General features: G+C 44.8%; 1 protein-coding gene across 3 annotated transcripts in view; it reads left to right on the top strand.

Moving 5' to 3' along the window:
• The window catches only part of LOC115090526, a 95,565-nt gene that overhangs the window by 66,681 nt on the left and 5,738 nt on the right, over positions 1–23,146 (top strand). For 2 of the 3 annotated variants that reach the window (XM_029599729.1, XM_029599730.1), the window contains 2 exons: positions 10,391–10,472; positions 19,932–20,022. In XM_029599729.1, coding sequence (XP_029455589.1) covers positions 10,391–10,472; positions 19,932–20,022 — 173 coding nt within the window. The remainder of the gene's footprint in view (positions 1–10,390; positions 10,473–19,931; positions 20,023–23,146) is intronic. The other variant, XM_029599731.1, reaches the window with a different exon arrangement.

Here is a 23,146-nt window from a genome sequence, read left to right on the forward strand (position 1 = left end):
GGAGATTTCCTTATCAAGACCAGAGCGTCCTGAGGCAGACAAAGAGGGTAGTACTAAACCACCTAGATATGCAGCTATGCCTTCCTCTTTTATAGTACCGTCTGCACTATATAAAGCGGCATAGAACTGGAGAAAGCGTTGTCTGATATCCCGGGCCCCAGTCAAAATTGCCCCCTTGTCGTCTTTTATTTTGATAATGTTATTTTGTGTTTGAAACTTTTTCAGTTTACGGGCCAGAAGCTTCCCGGCTCTATTCCCTCCTTCGAAAAACTTCTGTCGAAGAAGCTCTAAGCGAAACGCTATCTCTGCAGAATCTAAATTTGCCAATTTTTCTCTAATAGCAATGAGAACCAGCCATTTCTCCCGTGATGGATGTGTTTTATGTTCCTGCTCCGCCTGCCTCAACTGAGATAGTAAGCTGTTCCTTTCTCTAGCCTTCTGTTTTTTAACAAATGAGGCTCGCGCAATAATATGTCCCCGTGTAACAGCTTTCAGGCCATCCCATACCGTAGATGGTGCCATGTCCCCAGTATCGTTAAAATGTAAATATTCCTGAATAATGCCTCTCAAACATGAAACAAAGGAATCATCCCCCAAAAGAGAGTCATTCAATTTCCAGAATAATTGCCCCCTGTCAATAAATTGCAAAGAAAGTTCCACCCAAACCGGACCGTGGTCCAACCAGGTAATACTCTCTATGTCGGCCCTTGTGATGTTAGTAATGAGGCCCTTGTCCACCAGCAGCATATCTATTTGGGAATAGGTTTCCTGAGCACGGGAATAAAAGCTATAGTTCCTTGATTTAGGGAACCTATTGCGCCACACATCCACCAGATTTAAGTCCGCCATCATAGCTTTCAATGCCTTTCTGTCTTTACGAGCAGCTACAGCTGACCCCCGAGAGTTATCTATTGTTGGGTTCAAGGTGATATTGAAATCCCCCCCCGAAAATGAGGTGACCCTCCCCTGATCGTTGAACAGTCTCCCCTAGGTTTTGGAAAAATACCCCCTGGTGATGATTAGGAGCATAAGCCGAAACTAAGGTGAACTTATGTCCATCAATAGCAATGACCACAATTACATATCTACCATCTTTATCTCTAATGCACTGGATCTCATCGAATACACAATCTTTCCTAAATAGTATCCCTACCCCAGCGTACTTGGAGCGTTTACCCGCTGCGGCCCAGTATTGAATGGGATACTGTGGGGATTTCATTAAACCTAAATACCGGGCTGAAAGGTGAGACTCCTGAATCATCGCTATAGCGACCTTCTGACACTGCAAATCATTAAGAAGCAGTTTACGTTTGCGGGGTGAGTTGAGTCCCTTGACATTCAGGGACATTATCTTATAGTCTGTCATTCCTAAACCATAGAGAATAGAGCAATAAAGCAATAGGCACTCCCCCTAGGATCCCAAGAACCAGATCCATTCGGAATATATCATGGTAACAGCAACCTCCAACCCATGTAACCTGACCCTGATGGTCACCGTGATAGACTTTTCCCTTATCAACCATTTGTGCCAGAGTCTTATCTGAGCTACAGCATCCCAGATCCCCAACCCCTCCCTCCCACCCCCCGCTATGCCCAAGAACAACCGTCCCCGCAGGGAGGATTGAGAAGTGGCCATGGAGGAAAGTCATCCGGAACTCATAAATGCCCGCTTCTCAGACAGCCACTCCCGGTAATCATATGCGACAACTCTTAACACAGTAATATGAGTAACACCCCAGCCTGAACATATTAACCCGTGAGGCGCCCGACCCCAGCAACAGCAAACATTATAAACTAGTTAAATTGCCATTGGCTATCCTGCGAATAAGCCAGAAAAAGTTGAATAACTGTCTGCATTATGTAAAATAGCAGAGCAAACTTGTGAACAAAACCCGGCATATGCCGGTTCCTTTCAGGTGCCTTCCTTGGAAGCGGATGCAGATGGAGGGCTGGCAGGTTGTCGCTGTAATCGCCGTCGTCCTCGGTCAACCCGCTGCCAGCGTGGATGCTCAGGTCTCCTAGAAGTTGGCACCGATGGTGGCGTGGAATTTTTCACGTCTTGAGGAGAGTATCCCGCCTCAGTAAGCGTGTTCGCTGCCTCCTCCAAGCAATGAATCCTGTATGTAGTACCGTCTTTCGTGAATTGCAGTCCAAATAGGTAGAGCCATCTGTATCGTATGCCCTTCGCCTCAATAACGCCGTAACAGCTTTAAGTTCTTGGCGTTTCCAGAGGGTAGCAGCCGCCAAGTCAGCAAAGATAGTGATCTGGTGTCCCTGCCAAGTTATAGAGGCTTGCTGCCGGGCCTTTTGATATATCCTTTCCTTCTCCGTATAGTCATGGAAACAAACCACTATGTCTCTGGCCTGATTGGGGCGCTTCTGGCCCAAAGTTCTGTGGGCTCTATCAATTTTAATGGGAGTAGCTGCTCCTGCTGCTGCATCTCCCTCAGCAACCAGCAAGGGTGTACAGATCTCCCTAATAATAGCTGCACAGTCCTGAGGTTCGCTGGATTCTGGAATCCCTCTGAAACGCAGATTATGCCTCCGTGTGCAATTTTCGAGATCCTCTAATTTTGTGGCCAATTCGTTACAAGTGGTGTGAATGCCCTTCACATCGTGGTCCATCGCTTTAAATTCTTCCACCTGTGTATCGAGCCTGATTTCAGTTTCATCCATCCGGCGCCCGATATCAGCAATATCCTCCTTCATATCATGGATCGCCGTCATGATTTCTTTTTTATGGTTTTTAAAGTCCAGACGCAGGTCATTAAACCACGAACAAAACTCGGCTCGTGTTGGAATGGATTTCCCCTGATTCTAGAGCGTCCCGCTCAATTTCATGTTCGGGGTCGCCGTCGTCTTCCAGAGTGCCCGCCATTTTGTTTTGATGATCCGCCCGGGTACTTGTCGTTTTGCGGTAGGAATACTGAAATAAATCAAGCGATTTCTTCCTGGACGTCATCCAGGCAATCTCCGATGGGGGTCCTGGTAGTAAGACACCGAAATTATGGGGTGTTTAAAGCTTTAACCGGGAGTAATCGCCCGATATCGGGAGGAGCTCTGTGCTTAGGCTGCCATCCTTCCCGATGACGTCACTTCCTCCCGCGCACTAGATGTATTTCAAATAGTACACATGCAATTGCGTGAGCAATAGGAAAATTGGTTCTTACCTGCTAATTTCCTGTAGTACCACTGAACAGTCCAGACTCCTGGGTTTATGTATCCCTGCCGGCAGATGGACACAGAGAAAGTTTCACTGACGCTGCTTCATAATCCCTGGTGCGACCTGCAGTTCCTCAGTACTGACCTGTACCCAAGCACAAAACGCTTGCAAAACTTGTAAAATCTTGAAAAACCATTTCCAACGAGTCTGTATGCCATACCCTTAAAGGTTTGTACCCAAAAAATTACAGCTGAGCGGACAACTCTACACCTCCATAGATCGGGCGGGTTCTGGACTGATCCGTGGAACTACAGGAATGAAAATTAGCAGGTAAGAACCAATTTTCCTTTCCCTGTACATACCCAGATCAGTCCAGACTCCTTGGATATACCAAAGCTCACTACTTAGGGTGGGACCTGGAGAGTCCTGCTCGTAAGGCACTCTCACCAAAAGACAAAGACGGCAGTGCCTCGCAAAAGTATTCAGTGTCTTCCAAGTCGCTGCCCTACAAATTTCCTGTAGTGAAACCAACTGGGCCTCTACCCACGAGGTCACCTGAGATCATGTAGGGTGAGCCCTCAAACTTTCAGGCACCTGACAGCCTTTGAGAACGTATGCCAACCCAATAGCCTCCTTAAGCCACCTCGCAATGGCAGCCTTGGAAGCCTGGGTACCTTTCTTTGCACCACTCTATAAAATGAAACGATGAACAGATCTCCTAAAATCATTCGTTACCTTGAGATACTTCAGCAAAGCCGGGTAGCACGCACAAATGTACCCCGCACGCGCTCCTTTAAAAATCTGGCCCAGAGGGTTTCCTAACTGCAGGCCTTGTCTTGCTGGGAGCCATTCCTCCGGGTGACTCCACGGGTGGTACAGCTACGTACTGTTCCTTCTTTTCTACTGAAGGTGGTCACTGACTTTCACTTGAATCAGTCCATCTCCCTGTCATCTCTGGACAGAGAGAGAGATGTAGAGGAGTATCATCTGTTGCAACCCTTGGATGTCAAGAGACATATTGTCAGGTATCTGGCGGTTACTAAACCTTTACGGAAGATGGATCGCCTATTATCCTTCACGGCGGTACTAGGCAGTGAGAGCCAGCTTTGCGGCTACCATAGCTCGCTGGATTAAGGAGGTAGTCACGGCTGGGTATGTTGATGCTGGGAAGCATTACCTAGTCAAGTCAGGGCTCATTTCACTAGGGCTCAGGCAGTGTCATGGGTGGAAGTGAGATTGTCTCCCGTCAACATTTGCCGAGCTGCGACATGGTGGTCCTTACACACTTTTTCCAGGTATTATCATCTGGATGTCATGCCCGGGAGGACGCAGCTTTTGAACGTGTGGTTTTGACTGGACTGCAGGCAGCTTCCTGCCCTATTCGGGAGTAGCTTGGGTATATCCCACTTGTTCTGGATTCATCTGACTGTACGCTAAGAAATGAGAAATTACTATACTATTTACCTGATAATTTCCTTTTTGTTTAGGACAGTCAGATGAATCCAGCTTCCCTCCCTTGGCTGCCAATTGGTTGTATTATGGTCCTCCTCTGGGGCTACGTGTGACAGGGTTTACTGATATGTGTTAGTCCAGTCCCTAGACTAGTGTTAATACATTCTTGTCTGAGCTCAGTGTTGCCTGTTGGCTGAGTATTGAAATGGTTATCTGTTTTAATCAAGTTTTGCTAATCTGTTCACAGTTGCTTTTGAAGAGAATACTGGCAGGCTGATGTCACTGCAGGGATATATATATATACTGTGACATCAGTTTGCTCTGTCTCCATCTGCTGGTAGAGGTGCATAACCCACTTGTTCTGGATTCATCTGACTGTCCCTAAAGAAAAGGAAATTATCAGGTAAGTGGTAATTTCTCAGAAAAGTTTACATGCATTAGGCTGAGTTCTATTAGTGTAAATGGCTTTGAAAATTACCCCCAGTGATGTCAATCAAAGCATTCAGTTATCTTCAGTGCACTGGGGAGCTGCACAAGTCTTGCCAGAAATGGAGTTAAGCATGATTTTGGGAGGGAAATCAAAACAGATCAAACTGAACAGTAAAATGAGGCAAATGCTAAAAATATACAGAAATTAATGTAAGATGTTAATCAATGGATGTAGAATTGGAAAGAAAAACTTTTGTATGAATTATCCCCCTCAAACTGTAGATGTACTGTGGGAAGAATCACTAAAATATCAATGTAATCTTCCCAAACTATACTAAGTACACACAAATGCAACTGAAAGATACCTAAAACACAGTAGCTTCTGGGAGTCTCTTTGTCCTCCATCAGATACCATGCTTCTCCAATGCTGAGTTATCATTAGATATGCTGGGCCCAATATTTAAAACTGGCCCTGAAAAAAATTAAATAGAATATAAAACAGATCATGAAAAACTGCGTATCTCTGAATGTGTGGTTTCTGCCTCAGATATTTATTTATTTATTTATTTATTTATTTAACATTTTTATATACCGACCTTCATGAAAGAAATTCATATCAGATCGGTTTACAAATAACATGAGGGGAATAACAAAGTCAACCATATAACAAGAAATGAAAGTTACATATAACAAGGGGTATTAACCTGGAGGGCTAGGATAGCCGGAGCGATAGAAGGCATAACTGAACAAGTTAGATAATACAATAATATGATGAGAAGAGGCATAAGTGTATAGGCTACACTTGTCAGAGAGTTTAGGTAGGAGTCAGTGTCTGAATTAGTGAGGAATTGCTGGATCTGTAGGTTAAGTGAAGGCCTGGATGAAGAGCCATGTCTTAAGTTTTTTACGGAAGGTAAGCGGGCATGGTTCTAATCTGAGTTCTGTGGGCATCTTGTTCCAGATGGCTGGGCCAGCTGTAGAGAAGGTTCGTTCTTTGGTTGATGATAGGCGAGTAGATTTCGTTGTAGGGGGTTGCAGGGTGCCTTTATATGCTTCTCGAATCGGTCTGTCTGAGTATAATTTGAGGGGAATCTGGAGGTCTAGTTGTTGTTGGTTGTGAATGACTTTGTGGATTATAGTGAGAGCCTTGTGTAATATTCTATATTTGATTGGCAGCCAGTGCAGGTTCTGTAGTATGGGAGTGATGTGTGTTCCTCTGTTGGTATTAGTCAGGATTCAAGATATCACAAAGAGATGTTCATAGAATATGGGGCAGATTTTAAATGTTATGCGCGCGGGGTACATTTGTGCGCGCTACCCGGTGCACACAAATGTATACCCGAATTTATAGCATGCGCACGCTGCCATGTGCATGTTATAAAATCCAGGGTCGGCGCTCGCAAGGAGGTGCACACTTGTGCACCTTGCGCGCGCCGAGCCCAAGGGGAGCCCTGATGGCTTTCCCCGTTCCATCCAAGGCCGCTCCGAAATCGGAGCGGCCTTGGAGGGAACTTTTTTTTCGATTTCCCCCCTCCCCCCCCCCACCTTTCCCTCCCTTCCCCTATGTAACCCACCACCCAGCCCTAACTAAATCCCCCCCTACCTTTTTTTCAGGAGTTCAGGCGTAACTTGTGCGACCGGCTGGCTGCCAGCGCGCTGTGCCGGAGCACTCGGGACCACCCCCGGACCGCCCATTTTGGAAAGCTCCGGGACATACACGTGTCCCGGGGCTTGTGCGCGCCGCCGAGCCTATGCAAATAGGCTCGGCACACGCAGGGGTAGGTTTTCGGGGGTTATGCGTGTATCTTACGCGCGCAACCCTTTGAAAATCTACCCCTATGTTTTCTCTTTATTATGAGGAACTTATCAGTTACAACAAATATGATAGAAAGTTGAAATCATGAAAGCACAGCAAGAGAAACAATCAGAAATCTCACAAATTTACATATTATCTGCTCATTATTCTAAGTTTCCATATGTGATTACAAGCTAGCATATTGATTCAACCCATAAAGGTCGATTTTAAAAGCCCTACACGTGCCAAAGCTGAGAGATATGCATGTGTCTCGGGCCAACTCAAGCCACACAGATTTTAAAAGCGCGCAACTATGCGCAAATTTTCTGGTATGCGCACAAATCAAAAACTTAAAGGATGGGTATGGTCTGGGAGTGGCATGGGCGAGACATGGGTTTCCGGGAAGTTACTTTGAAATGTGCACGTAAGTATTTACGCACACAAGTGTGCGCTGGGGTCCCCTACCGTGTAACTTTACTTCTGCTATGAATGGCATATAAGTATTAAAATAAAACCGAGCTGACTCATCTAGTTTTTTTTAAGGGTCAGGATTAAAAGGGTGAAAGGGAGGCTAAAAAAATCCCCCCCCCCCCCAACACACACACACACACTTATGCAGTAGAGCCAGCATTTGCGCACACATGCATGCATCCGTATAAAATTGTGCACACGTGTACGGGTGCAGAACAGATTTTATACCATACGTGCATTTATGTGAGTATGTTATAAAATTACTGCGTCTCTGGGTGCGAGCCAGCATATGCACATATATGTACATCTGCGCAGCTGTTTGAAAGTTACTGTCATATCTGGTAGCATCACTTTATGGATCTGATATTGATTGAAAATTGGTGTAATCATGTCAGAAAATCTAGTTCCAGTAAATGTTTCCTGTCTTTTTATCTATATCTAGTTTATTGCTAACTCAGCAGAATGATTGTTACATTTACGTATCTGGCAAGAACCACAGATTCTAGACCTTGCCGCTTAGTAGGAGATACCCCAGTTTCTGGGTAGTTCAGGAGTCTTTATAGATCTCCAATATATGCTATTAAATGTTACAACACATGGAAAGAAATGCTTAACACCACCAGTTTTTTGTTATGAATTCTTTTAGGCCATGGTTGCGGGTATAAAATTCTCCTGAATCAGAGACACAGCATGAATATGTGATGGAAAAGATTATTTTCTCTTTCCTTCAGACTTCAAATGTATATTTTTAAAAAATACTCCTTGGGATATATAATGAAAAATTGACAAGAAATCCACATAGGTTGCACACCTGAATTTTTTTTTTTTTTTAATAAATTTGTTACAAAAAAACCCATACATCTTTAAAGCAATTATTACACCAGAGATAGGTAACTTCAGTCCTAGAGTGCCTCAAACAAGTCTGGTTTTTAGGATATCTACAGTGAATATATATAAGGTATATTTGTATGCACTGCCTCCATTGTATCCAAATATATCTCATGCATATTCATTGTGGATATCCTGAAACCAGGATCAGATTTACATAATGGCAGTTCAACTGCATTACAATCATTAAAGTAGTATCAGATATGTTGCAATTTTTAAAAAGTGATCTGTTTTTAACATACAGAGTTGCTACAGAATTTATGTAGAGGTGTAAATATCTACAGGACAGATCAGTATATCTCCAAGTCAGCTGACCTATCTTTTTATCAGCATGAAAAAATAATGTAGGAATAAAGTCATCAGATACCTGGCTATTTAGGCCGCTTAGAAATTTAATAAAAGCTGTGATTTAAGTAAATGTTTCCTAACATTTCCTCAGGGATCCTCACCTGGTCTAGTTTTCAGGTTATTCAGAATTAATATGCATGAGATATATTTGCATATGATATTCAAATATGTCTCATTGCCAGAGGATGTGATCAAGGCAACTAACATATGGGCTGATACAGTACAGTGCGCTCCGATGGCGCGCATAGTTAGTTGGCATTTGGACGCGCATTTTGGATGCGCTAGCTTTACCCTTTATTCAGTAAGGGGTAATCGCGTGTCCAAAATGCGCATCTAACCCCCCCGAACCTAATAGCACCCGCAACATGCAGATGCATGTTGATGGCCCTATTAGGTATTCCTGCGCGATTCAGAAAGCAAAATGTGCAGCCAAGCCGCACATTTTGCTTTCAGAAATTAGCGCCTACCCACAGGTAGGTGCTAATTTCTCCGGGCACCGGGAAGGGCACAGTAAAAACTGCTTTTCTGTGCACCCTCCGACTTAATATCATGGCGATATTAAGTCGGAGGTCCCAAAAGTTTAAAAAAGTGAAAAAAAAAAAAAAATTTAAATGGGCCCGCGGCTGTCAGGTCGAAAACCAGACGCTCAATTTTGCCGGTGTCTGGTTTCCGAGCCCATGGCTGTCAGTGGGCTCGAGAACCGACGCCGGCAAAATTGAGCGTCTGCTGTCAAACCCGCTGACAGCCGCCGCTTCCATCAAAAAAGAGGCGCTAGGGACTCGCTAGTGTCCCTAGCGCCTCTTTTTACCGCCGGGCCTAATTTAAATAAATTAAGATACTGTATCGCGTGCACAGGTAAGTGGTCTGTGTGCATCTCCTGCGTTTTTACTGTATCGGCCAGATAGTAGGGTTCAAAAGAGGGTTGGACAAGTTCCTGAAGAAAAGTCCATAAACAGTTGTTAGCCAGATAGACTTGGGAAAGCCAGCGCTTATTCCTGGGAGTAAGATACAAGAAATAGATCAACTATTGTGGATCTGCTGGCTACTTGTGACCTGGACCGGCTCAGTGTCAGAGACCGGATGCAGGGCTTGATGGAACTTGGCCTTACCCAGCATGGCATAAATGTTCTTATGTTTATAATCATTCTGGTTATCCTGAAAATGACTGCTTGAGGGTCACTGAGGGCAGGTTTGAGAACCACTAGTCTACAGTCTATTCACTTAAGCATGATAGCGATTTCTGCAGTGTAATGTGCCAGATACTGTAATGTCTACTAAACACAGTGCTCCCATGTGCATAAAAAAAAAAAGTGTAATTCCACAGTTCCCAGCCAGAACTTTGTTTAACACACCACTAGGAAAAAAAAAATTACAGTTTGGGGAAACAAAGTTGGCCACTGAGACCATGGTAAATTTCCCAGGAAAAACCATGTAGACTGAAAAAAAAAGGATTTAAAAAAAAAAAACATTGTTTAGAGCAGTAGTATTCACTTTCGGTCCTTGAAGGCTGCAAATGGGTTTGATTTTCAGGTTATAGATAATGAATATATAAAAGATAGATTTGTGGGCACACTACCTTAATTGTATGCAAATCTATCTCATGCATATTCATTAGGAATAACCTGAAAACCCAAACTGTTTGTGGTTCTCAGGGACTGTCTGTAAATATCAATGGTTTAAAGAATGCATTTGGTGGGTACGTCGTAGTAACCCATTTGCCTTTTCTTTTCCATGGGCTGGGGACCTGTGTAGGCGAGGGAAGAGAGGTACTTTTATAAAATGTAAGGAAGTGTTATGCGTGGTTGTCACAATTCATGTATATATATATTTTTTTCATTTTGAAGTGCAACTTTTAATAGGATAAATCTTGGAAATCCCATTTGGGAGTATGGAGGACGTCAGCAATGGTATCAATTTGACCAAACGGTAAGAATACGTCATCTTGTTAACTAATAGCTCTTTCATTAAAAGTTTTGTGGTCAGTAGCATGCAGTTGAGATTCACAGAAGAGGATTCAGTTCCCCTCTCTCTGGCTTTTTTTCACCTATCGTCCCCTCATACTCTCAGCTCCATCACACTCTGCCCTGTTGCCCACCTCCCATCCCCAAAGCTCTCATCTTCCAGCTTCCTCTCAAATCATCAACCCCTATTATTATTTCTCATGCTCTGCACCCTGTTATTCCCCATCATGCTCTTTCCCCTTTCCCCCACCATCTCTTTTTCTCCCTCCCATCAGCAATCTCTTCTCTGTCTCTTTCTCTCTCACTTATTACCCCCATCACATTGTCCATCATCATGTCCCTTCCTCCGGACCCCTCCCCCCATGATTTTCTTTCTCACTCCTCATCATCCTCTTTCGCACTTTGCCTGATTCTCCTCTTGCATATTCATTCAACATCCCATTAGTAAAGATGTTTTGAGTCACGTGATGTGGTGGGCTTAGCTGGCCATGTTGAGCTGAGCTCTGGGTGCCGCCGCCTTTTTAAGTAACAAAATTTACCATTCAAAGGTTGATAAACCCCCAGGTTTGTGTTTGAAAGCGAGAGCATAGAGGAGGACGCATCCTGGTGCGAATCTGAAGGGATTGGAGCAGATATGGCACTCAGCCCAACAAAAAGGGAGAAAAAGAAAGCAAAGCCGGCCTCTCCCAAAATGGCGATGGCACAGGAACAACACCCGCAGAAGATTCTGATGCATCTTTGATTATACGACTTACCTTGGACGATCATTGCGCACATATTTCCATGCAAATAGAAGAATTTAAGTCCTCGGCTGAATTATCTCCCCATTTGAATCGAGCGGAAGGTCGCATATCGACTGTGGAGGACGATGTTTTACAATTGGAAAATCAAGTTCATGTGTTGGAAAAAGAGATGTAGGAGAAAACTATTAAAGTGGATGATCTGAAAAATCGAGCCAGATGTTTAAATTTGAGATTCGTAGGACTAGCGGAAGATGAGGTCACAGCTGAGGTCATTTCATTTCTAGATGAATGGTTATTGGAGGAGCTGGCCCTTCAGGAATTACAGGGGAAACTGATCTTTAAGAGGGCCCATTGGTTGGGGCCTAAGATACAGGAGTGGACCCAACCTAGAACAGTCATCGCCAAGATTTCCCATTATGCATATAAAGGAATGATTCTGCGAGCTTATCACAAGAAGAAAAACCTGACATATAAAGAGAATAAAATAATGATCTTTCAAGTCGCGTAATGGCTCAAAGAAGATTGTTCACGCCCATATGTTCGAAGTTGGTGCAATATGACATAAGATTTGCCTTGCAATTTCCCGTGCACCTATGAATCTGGCATAAGGGAACCAGACATGACTTCTCCGAGCCAGAGGAAGCCAAAAATACTTACAACAAATGGCACTCATGGATTGAAAAGGGGTCAACATGATGGTGGTTACATGATTACCCCTGGAGAGATATGCGATTTTTGCCCTAGGGCTACCACAATAAGGATACACGAGTGGCAGTGATATCTTGCTTCAGTTTTGAACCCAGTTGGGTCTTGGACTATTCTAGGATTCCTCCCATTGCGCGACATGTAAGGTGCCATTTTCTACAATGTACACAAGGGAGATTGCGCTTGCCTGAGAACTATTTTTGACATTGGTAAAATCATCCTAGTGGCCCTGATGTGGCAACGGTCAATCAACTGGGATCGACGTCTTACAGACTGGGCCAGGTTACATATAACGGGCCCAATCCAACATATATATCAGTAAGAGAAACTTGTGGCATTAACGTGTTTTTATAAGCAAATTTTCATGGTAGCGAGTACATGGAAGGATCAACAAAGTTGGAGGAGCTCGGACTGTGGGACCTTGCACAGGATAAATACACCTTTCCCGGAGTGAGAGACTAGATTTGGATCTAGAGAAAGTTATGCTGCAGGGGTCCGTGTGTGCACGGTCTGCATGGTAATGTAGCAAGATACTATAGCAAGAACCCGTGGAAGATGTTTGCAGCATTGCAGTGTGATATACAGTATCTCATTTAAATCCATGGTCCTTTTGGGAGAAGAGGAGGATACCTGGACATGACTTGTTTGGATTCCGGGTTAGATTTGTACATACCCAAATATCGCCCAGACTGCCTCTCCCTAGTGTGAAATTTGAAGAATCCTGGAACTTAAAGGATGTCACTTACATTTCTTATTTCAGAATGGACTAGGAATGAGTTTGTGGTGGTTAGTATGAGTTATCTAGTCACATAAGTAATAGAAGGACTAGTGGGCATTCCATGAAGTTAGCAAGTAGCACATTTAAAACTAATCGGAGAAAATTCTTTTTCACTCAACGCACAATAAAGCTCTGGAATTTGTTGCCAGAGGATGTGGTTAGTGCAGTTAGTGTAGCTGGGTTTAAAAAAGGTTTGGATAAGTTCTTGGAGGAGAAGTCCATTAACGGCTATTAATCAAATTTACTTAGGGAATAGCCACTGCTATTAATTGCATCAGTAGCATGGGATCTTCTTAGTATTTGGGTAATTGCCAGGTTCTTGTGGCCTGGTTTGGCCTCTGTTGGAAACAGGATGCTGGGCTTGATGGACCCTTGGTCTGACCCAGCATGGCAATTTCTTATGTTCTTGTGTGTGAGGGTTAAGTGACTGGTGGAGGCGGCAGCACCCAAACACATCTGACTGACTCCCTGCCTTACAATAGGCATGGGCGCATACGTAGTAGGAGAGGAGGAGGGGGAGGGAGGGGGTTAGGGAAGGAGAGGCTTCACGTATTGAGTATTATGTAGGGGGAGAGGATATTAGCACATTTGAGATGGGTGGCACTTGTGCTGTGGTAACAGATAAGAGGTTATAAGGAAGCCCATTGGTTGTGAATGGAAGAAAAGGGGTGATGCCAGGATTGCTATAAATAATTTGTATTATCATTTTATGCTTGGAATGTAGCAGAGTTGGGCTCACCCATAAAAAGGGAAAAGGTACTTTCTCAACTGAACCGGGTGAATTGCCAAATTGGGTATCTCCAGTATTCTCAGCCCAGGGCATATCTAAAAAGTGTGGGACTGGCTATTCTGTTTTACAACGTGTTCACATGCCAAGTAACATGCACATGTATAGATCCTCATGGACGATATGTAGCTGTCAGTGGCACATTCTTTGGACACCCAGTGAGATTAGCATCATTTTATGCATCAAATAAGTATGACCATGGGTTTTTCACCGAGGTGGTCTCCGTTTTGGCATCCCTGGGGAAGATCCATTGATAATGGGAGGTGATCTAATTTGTATAGCGGATAGGAAACTAGATAGACATCTTGTGACACACGCCCCAGTGCTGGGAGTGCATAAGGGAGTCCCCTTTCTTAATAAGCAGGTGCAGACGATGGACATATGGCATCCATTACATCCTGGGGAAGTGAGTTTCTCTCATATTGCCAGAGCCCACGATACCCAGACAAGGATTGATTACATCCTCATATCTCAGTCACTGATTCCTAACTTGTTGTGAGCAGCCCTGAACCCAATAATGATTTCAGATCACGGGATAGTGACCTGCGAGGTAAACTATAATAGTCTGGGGGTAGGCCAGAATAGAGGATGCCCAGATGGTTGTCCCAGGATAAACGCTTTGAAGCATATCTGTTGGAGAATGGATGGACTATGAGGCGAATAATGGGGAACATATGGAAAACCCCACCTTGTTTTTGGAGACTGCAAAGATGGTTTTAAGAGGAAAGAATCAGCTATACAACTCGTAGAAAGAAAGAATTGGATAAAGATATTTGGCATCTCACGGATTCACTACAGAAGTTACATAATCACATGACTGGGGATTGGTCTTTTAAATTGAGGAAAGAATATTGGACAATATCCAAAGAGCCCAGTCGTCCCTAGCATACTTACAGCATAAATTCTTTTTATACGGTAATAAACCGGGCAGAATGTTGGCGAACTTGGTAAAAACAAACCAGCAAGTGGCTTGTGTCACTCATATTAAAGATCATGCTGGCAGGACATTAACCTCATCCACAGAAATATGTGAAGCATTTCAAGAGTATTATAAAATCTTTACTCAGCAGATGAGTGTGACTGTAAAAACATGACCCAATGCTTGGGGAAGGCTGTGCTTCCTACCTTAACCTCCCATCAAGTAGAAGCACTAAATAGCCCCTTTCATGTTACAGAAATCCAATTAGCATTAAAAGAGCTCCCCTTGTTAAAATCTCCAGGTCCAGATGGACAAACGGCTCAGTTCTACAAGGCTCTTAATTCAAAAGTGCCCGTAGCTCTCAAGGGTGTGTTTGATGCCATGGCAAATAAAGGCAGTATGCCTGATTCGTTCAAAAGCGCAAATATAATTGTATTGCCTAAGCCTGGAAAAGATCCATCCCTAGTGACCTCATATCGGCCAATATATTTACTCAATTTGGATATTAAACTTTATGCTAAAGTGATAACTAACCAGTTAAACAGGTTACTCCCCTTGTTAGTATCTAAAGGATAAGTAGGCATTGTGCATGGGAGAAGAGCAAGCTGGAACGTCAGGCGGGTCTTAATGATATTGGAAAACTGGAAATGATTGGGGTATTTGGAGCCAGCGCTTATTAGCTTCGATGCCAAAGGCGTTTGATCGAGTCTCTTGGGAATTTTTGCGACGTTTATTACCCCTTTTTGGATTGAAAGGATTTATTTTTTATGCTATACAGGTGCTATATTCCAATCCTGAGGCCCGATTCTCATGGAGATTCTTAAGGTGCAAATTGCAGTTACCCTGGGGATCTTCCTTCGTACTGCCCCTAATAGGCAACTCAGACTTCCCACCGGGGAATGTGACTGAATTTTATGTAGAATGGGTCACGACACATCAGGCAGAGGTATCAGCCTTTATTGTCTCTCAATCTAACTCGATACATTCTTTTCATTATTGCACATCTCACTTGGGGTTTCAAACATATCATTATTTACAAATTAGAAGTTATATACAAACTACTTTTTGCCTTAATAGTATACAGTACTCTTCTGGTAACATCATCAAATGGAGCCCGGCTCGGAAAACTTATGTCAAAGTTTCTAGAAACTGTGGCTGACATACTGAGCATGCCACTATCCCTGCGTCCACATGGGGTCTCTCTTCAGACCTTTTCTTTTCCGCAGAGCTGTCATCTCGCGGAGATGGAGCTCGTCATATTTTTTTTCAGGAAATCTTCAAGAAAAGTGAGTTGTTTCATGGTTTTCATCCTGCACTGGGTCTCTCCAGTTCCCATCGGGTTTTTTCTCTGTCAATGAGTTTTTTTCATTCTCCCATGTCCGCCGGTCGTCATGCTCTTTGTGGTCCCTGGTGCATATCATGGCTGCCTTGGGCTTTTGTCGATGCCCCTAGTGCCCCCAAACTATGTCCCTAATGGATCCTCTGCCTAGGGGCATCGCACAATGTCCTCGAATTGTGTGCTCAAATGACCCCAAAGGGTTGCCGGGCCATGCTGGACAAAATGGAAAAGATGTTTGGGTCGAGCTAGTCAGAGTCCTGTACTCCGGCCTCTGCACCATAGATGCTCCAGGATCAATGGGAACTGTTCACCCTCAATCCCCTCGGTCACCACTCCTCTTCTGAAACCCTCAGGACAGGGGATTTCTCGGGATCAGCCGGTCTCTGTCTCCTCGAAGTCCCAGAATTCCGAATCGTTGTCCTCATCATCGGTGCCGGGGAAAGACTGGGCCGAGTAGCATGGGACCAGGCACATACTGTTGCATTTGTGCCTGCTCTTTGCCCTCGCTCCACCCTCTCTACCTGTGTGGCGACTCCCTCCGGGTCTGAGGGACAGCTGCTGCCGCGGTGTCTCCCTGCGCGTATCTCTGGAATCCCCGGGTTGGCCTGACGCTGCGGATCCGCCATGTTCCTGGTGACGTTAGGGCGCGCGCGCGCACACGCTCCAGAGTTTGTACCGGCAAGGGCGCAAACCTCGGGGGCGTCCCCCCATTGTGACGTCATCCGCTTCCAACTTAAAAGGACTTTGCTTGCAACTACGAATCTAGTTAGCAAGGACTCGAATCTTACTCTTCCTGGTTACAATTCGGCCAAGCTACTCTGCCTTCTTGTACTTACCAGGGGTACCCGCTCCTCGGGGGCCCCGCTCTCTCTTCTTGATTTCAGATTGCTAAGACGGGATCCGGTACTCGCTCCTCAAGGGCCTACTTCCCTGTATGCTCAGAAGACTTCTTACTGCCTGGAAGCGATCGCAGACGTGTACACTGAACCAGTGCTCGCCTTCGGCTCCTGTTCCTGAATATACTGAAGACTCTCTGTTGCATAGAAGCCATTATAGATATCTCCAATTCTCAGCAACCCAGAGGCCGCAATTCTAGTATCAGGGACTTTAGCCCTGCCGGGCACATCAGCTCATTACTGCCACCTCTGGTGGTTCTACTTCCTGTCTAATAAAGAACTATCTGTGTTTGTCTCCATACTCCAGCCTAGCCGGAGGTCCCTCTCAGGATATCCTCCTGGGGGCACAGTCATCTGCCATCGGCCCAAGGATTCACCAATTTCCATTGTGTTTATTCCTTACACTACTAGAGCGGTACCATACAGACTGCCACTCTGTGGGAGCCAACCCACAACAGATCATTAACTCTACCTACAGAGTATTACAAATTGCTAGCTCCTCCCCTTGGCGGAGCAGCATTGAACACATACGAGCCAAGGCGCTTGCCACCCTGCCTCCTAAATGGCCTCAACACGAGGAGGCCCCATCCTCTCTCAATGTCATTGGTCCGGGGTCGTCCTCACCAATTCTGGAACTGGACATCAACCCTCCTCGGGGCCCCGAAGAGGAGTTGGGCCCAAGCTTCCCCTCCCAGCCTACCCTCTCGTCAGAGGCTTTTGAGGCAGAGTTGGAATGCCGAGTGCGCCTGGCAGTGGATTGTGCTTTGCGTGATCAGGGTCCAGTGGTCCCCACCACCGATACCAGTGCCTTCCCCAATTCCGGTGCCCTCACTAACACCCTCCAATTTGGCACCCGTTTCGATGCCTGTGCCGATCAACTGTGGTGACTGGGCTGGAACCATTGCTGGATTGCTTTGACCTCCTCTGTGTCCTCCCGACACAGTTGATGCCAGCACCCCATGATCCCTTGGTGTCCCACCAGGCACCGAAATGCAGGGCATCTGAGTTAGTCCTCGTGGGGGATTCCTCTGGAGATGAGGGCCTGTTGGTGCTTTCTGCGTTACGAGGTCCCTCTGCTCCACGTCCAGCGCTTCCTTTTTGGGGCCCTCAGCCCCCGTCCCCGTCCCCCCCAGGCCTCCCCGGTGCCTTTTTGTCCAGAGAAGTGCTCGGAGCTCCATGGCCCTCCTCTCTGGGCAGTCTCAAGGAGCCTGAGGGTCCTTACGACCCCTGGGGACAGGATACCTCCAATGTTTCGTCTGTGAACTCCGATTACCTTCTGTTGGATCCTTCCCCTTCGGAGGAACGCCGGTTTCTCCACTGAAGGATTTGACCTTCGTTGGGTTCATGTGCATGATGGCCAAGGCTATTCCTTTCCAATTCGTGATAGAAGAGGATGTCTTCCATAAGATGCTTGAGATCCTCCAATTCATCAGCACCCCGAAAGAGGTCATGGTGGTACCGGTGCACAAGATTTTCCAGGAATTGCTCCTCTGGCTCTGGGAACAACCCCTCTCCATTGGCCCCAGTGAACCAGAAGGCTGATGGGGTGTACCTCGTGCAACAGGCTGTGGGCTTCGAAAAGTACCACCTTCCCCACCAATCGGTAATGGTTGAGTCAGCGCTCAAGAAGACAAAGAGGTCGAAAACCCATGCTTCAGCCCCTTTAGGTCGGGGCAACCAAGCATGGAATACCAAGGTTAGGCAGATGGATAGAGCTCCATGTTGGTAGCTTGTATCACCTCCTACCTTCTATATATGACCCAATAGATCCACAATCTCCGGAAATGAGTCCAGGAGGTGGTGGCCTGCCTGGCGCAGCAGCCTCAGGAGGCCCTCATGGTGTTCGTCCAGCAAGGCCTTGCATGAGGTAAGCACGAGGTGCGTGCTACCTATGACATCTTTGAGACGGTTGGGCATGTAGCGGCAGCTGGTATCTCTGCCCACCAACTTGCATGGCTTCAGGCCTTGACCTTTTGTCCTGAAGTGCAAGACCGACTGGCTGACTTTCCTTGCACTGGTGATAAGGTCAAGGAAGTGGTTGCACATCTGAAGGACCACTATCAGACCCTTCAGCATTTGTCTAATGGTACCTTGGCCTTACCGGCTTCTTCCAAACTGTCATCCCAGTCAGGGCCGAGGAGACCTTTCTATAGACCAAGGAAGTATGATAATGATCAAATAAATAACTTGGCAAACTCACGAGTCATAAAATAGAATTGAAAACATCGAAAGATGATAATAAAAATCCCAGAACAGAATAAAAACCCTCAATAAAAAGCCATGTCTTTATATACTTCCTACATTTCATATAATTTACTTCTAACCTCACTTCTGTTAAATTTATTTATTTATTTATTTAACATGTTTTGTTTACCGTCATTCGGTTTCGCCATCATAACGGTTCAGAATAATTACATTAGATAAACAAAAATTGAGTTGTATTAGAGAACATTGTTACATCATTCCACAACAGAGGTGCTTGACATTTAGGTACCTTTGTTTTCTGTTTTTACTTTTCCTGGGAATTTATCAGTGTTCATTATTATAATGAACAGAAAAGGGAGAAAAATCAGTAGAAAAAATTACTTATTTTTTTCACTGATTTTTCTCCCTGTTGGTTATAATAAACACTGAAAAATTCCCAGGAAAAGTAAAATAATAACTGAAAACTAGGGTCCCTAAATATAAAGCTGTGTGGTAGAAGGTCCCTAATGATATTTAAATGTGGATTGTTTATTACACGCAGTGACCCAGTGTTTTTTGTTCCATATTAGTTTCTTATTTACAGAAAATCTAAATGTTCCTTCATTACACTGTGAAAAGCAAGACATGAGTTAGCTTAAGATCACATCATTGCCATACTGGAGACAGAAGCCCTGGTTTAAGTGGTGTTGGTGGCTTTATGATTGTTGAGATCCTGGCAAAAAAGTCATTCAAGGCACTTTAAAGGCTTACATTTGATGACCAATAAGGAAATGAGACATTTTCTGTTCCATTTTAGGAACTCCTAAAATTTGGGGTTCTGAGTGGTGACATGAAACTCCCTTAACACCCACACTAGGTTTAAATTCAGCAGAGTCCAGCTTCCAGGATTGATTTCTAAATTTAGCTCATAATGAAAATCTGTGAACATTTTGCATTGTTCAACAATGGTGCAAAAACAGCCAGATCTGCTTGCAGTGTTTCCAGCTAGTTTTTAAATAAAACTTGAACTCTCTGATGCAAAAAATAAAATCACTTTTTTTTTCTTTACACAGACAATACCTTGTGAGGCACATTACCAACAGAATCCACAAGGTAGCATGACTTTTTTTCTTGGGAAAACTCAACACATACTGGATTTTGCAGGTACATTTTTATTCATGCCTTTAATCTGTATTGTATGTTTGCTTCAATTAAAAATAAAAATGTAATTAAACAATATACCACAAATTACTATCAGTTACTATAAAAATTTGGCCTCTAACTGCACTCTAGAAGTCAGAGGCTTGGCTTTGATTTCTACTTCAGACTCATATACACTGTATTGTCTTGAGTTGAGAAGTAACACCTAAGGGATAGGGTGACTGAGTCTATATTTTACGCAGCCAAGGTACTAGGGGGGCGCAGGGGCAAGAGCAGGATTCTAGGAGGAGAAATTGCTAGAAGGAAGCAAAGAGTTCTAAAAGCTGGGGTCTCCAAGCCTCAACCCTGAAGGAGAATTATATTTATTTATTAAGTAACTAAGAATAAAAGAATTGCATTTTGAAGACAAAAAGGGGGCAGACAGAAAACAAGGTGTGCTGCTCGGAGATGTAATCCCAAACCCCAGGCATAACTTCCTTCTTGCAGCAAGCAAGAGGGATAATGGGGAGAGGAATGAAACAGGAGTCATAGGAGATGAGGGGTTTACCTGGCAGGCAGGGTATTAAGAAGGATGGAGAGACCGTTTTTGTATTGTAATTTGGTTAGGATTAGAATTTGGCCTGCCTAATCAGTTCGAGCCAGATTTTAAAACTTATGCGCAACCCGGCGCGAACAAATCTACGCCCAATTTTATAACATGCGCGTGCTGCTATAAAATTCAGGGTCCGCGCGCACAAGGGGGTGCAGCCCTAACTAAATCCCTCCACTACCTTTGTTGAAAAAGATACGCCTGCCCGAGTCAGGCGTAACTTGGGCGCACCATGCCCCGGCACAGGCCGCTGTGTCGGAGCACTCGGCCCCACCCCCGGACCGCCCCTTTTTCGAAGCCCCGGGACATACACGCATCCCGGGGCTTGTGCGTGCCACCAAGCCTATGCAGGGTAGGCTCTGCGCGCACAGGTGCAGCTTAGGGCAGCTTTTCAGGGGTTACGCGTGTAACCCTTTGAAAATCTACCCCTTTGTACATAGTCTTATTCATACCGCTTCAGATGGTACAAAATTCAGCAGCCCGACTACTGACAGGCGCCAGGAAAAGAGACCACATATCTCCCATCCTGAAAGAGCTTCACTGGTTACCAGTACACTTCCGAATCATGTACAAAGCCATATCTGTCATATACAAAACCATACATCAACTCACCACCCTTGATCTGCAAATCCCTCTCCATATCCAAAGATATGTTGTCATGATTGTCGGTATATAAAAACCTTAAATAAATAAATAATAGTCTGATTAACTGAGACAACTGTGGCAAATTAACAAAGAGGAATAGTGTCACTGATTCTGAGGAGTGCATCCAGGCCACGAGATGACAGGAGTAAATGAGCAGTATGGAAGGTCTTTACAGATAGCCACGTCAAATACTGCTCCTCCGGCATATGTCTACCAACAGGACAAAAAGCAGCAATGGAAATGACTTTGCAGGGAACTGTATTGTATTCAAAGAAAAAAAAAAAAACACAAGCTGGGGAAAGCGTACATTGGAAGTGATGCACAAGTGTATCTATGGGAAAATTACAACCATCAAATATTAGAGCAGGGCTTCCCAAACTGGGGGTCAGGACCTCAAATAGAGTCACAAGTGCCTGATACGGCAATGTTCTTCAGGCCCCTGCAGCAGCAACATTAATAGAGCAAGTCAGCATCGAAAATGTGAGCCAGCACAGTAATAGGAAGCCCTGGGTGAGGATGGATTATTGGGGCTGTTGTAGGGCCTCTCAGCTTGCATTAGTTCACACAGGCCCCAAGCTGATTTTCATTAGTAATGTGACTGCCACTTGCAAATGATCATTTGGCTTGGATCCAACCATAAGGGGATGGGACTGTTGAGTGTGCATGGGCCAATGGAAATTGCCACTGCTTCTCTCTCCTCATGCACCACTTAAATTATCTACAAGAAAAAAAACTGCCCCTGTCAACCTGGCCCCTCTTCCCACCAGCTTTCATCTTCCTTTGGCTTAGAGCCCAAAGGAAAATGTTACTGTTGACCCTGGCCAGGGGTATGTCTGGAGGAGGAGCTATTTGAAGGAAGAGATCAAATGCAGGAGGGTTTTGAGAGTTGGATCAGATGGTGGAGGGTTTGTGAGGGGAAATGAAAAATGATCAACTGGAAAATGTAAGGGAGGGGCTGAGGTTGAGAGAGGAGCTGGGAGGGATGTGAGAGAAGGATTGGAAGGGAGGCAGTGAGGTTGAGAATTTGAGGAAGGGGATGGGGATGACAGTGAGGAGGGGAATGGGAATGGGGTGAGAGGGAGGGGATGACAGAGGATCAATTGCGGGTTATAAGAAGGGCTTGGGGTGTGAGAGAGTCAGCTGAAGGGATGCAAAAAGGGCTGGAGGGAGTAACAGAGAGGGTATGGATGATGAAAGAGGGCAGAGATTGAAAGAGGAGGCCCTCTGGAGAGGGTGAAAATTGAGAGAAAGGATCAGCTGGAATGTGGGGAAGGTGAAAGGGGAGTGATTGTTGGAGGGGAATGTGTACCCTGCTAATTTGTTTTTGCCATGCTTTGAGTTTATAATAATTTTTGAGTACTAAAATGGGGTCACACTGGCTAAAAGTTTGGGAAGTCTTGTATTAGAGAGTTCCAGAACATCCCTGGAGTTCCAAACTATCATTTTAGCATGGCATGGGAGGGAGATACTTTCATCTCCAATTTCATCAAAATCAGCCTATGTGCAGCCTGGCTGCTAGGTGTATATGAATGGACAAATAGGCAAACACTGCAATGCTAATAGGTGTTCACTGACTCAAATAAAATGCACCTAAAAAGAGAGCACTACACTACGTGGCAGTGGGGTTTAGGACAAAAACTACCAAACTACTGGAAGAGGCAGAGGAAGGTTCCTGGATAAAATCTGGCTAAGAAGATGGAAAAATATGACATTACAAGAGGGAAGAGGAAAAAGAAATAATTTCATGAGGACAGGTGAGGTGGCCGCCTCAGGCAGCAAAATCTGGGGAGCAGCAAAAAGTTGAAATCACAAAATTCCAGGTATGGAGAGCGGGGACTTTTTTTTATTCGTATTCATTTAATTGTTGCGTGTCATTTGATATCTGTTCTTTTG

The sequence above is a fragment of the Rhinatrema bivittatum genome, chromosome 4 (genome assembly GCF_901001135.1).
Source record: "Rhinatrema bivittatum chromosome 4, aRhiBiv1.1, whole genome shotgun sequence".
NCBI lineage: Eukaryota > Metazoa > Chordata > Amphibia > Gymnophiona > Rhinatrematidae > Rhinatrema > Rhinatrema bivittatum.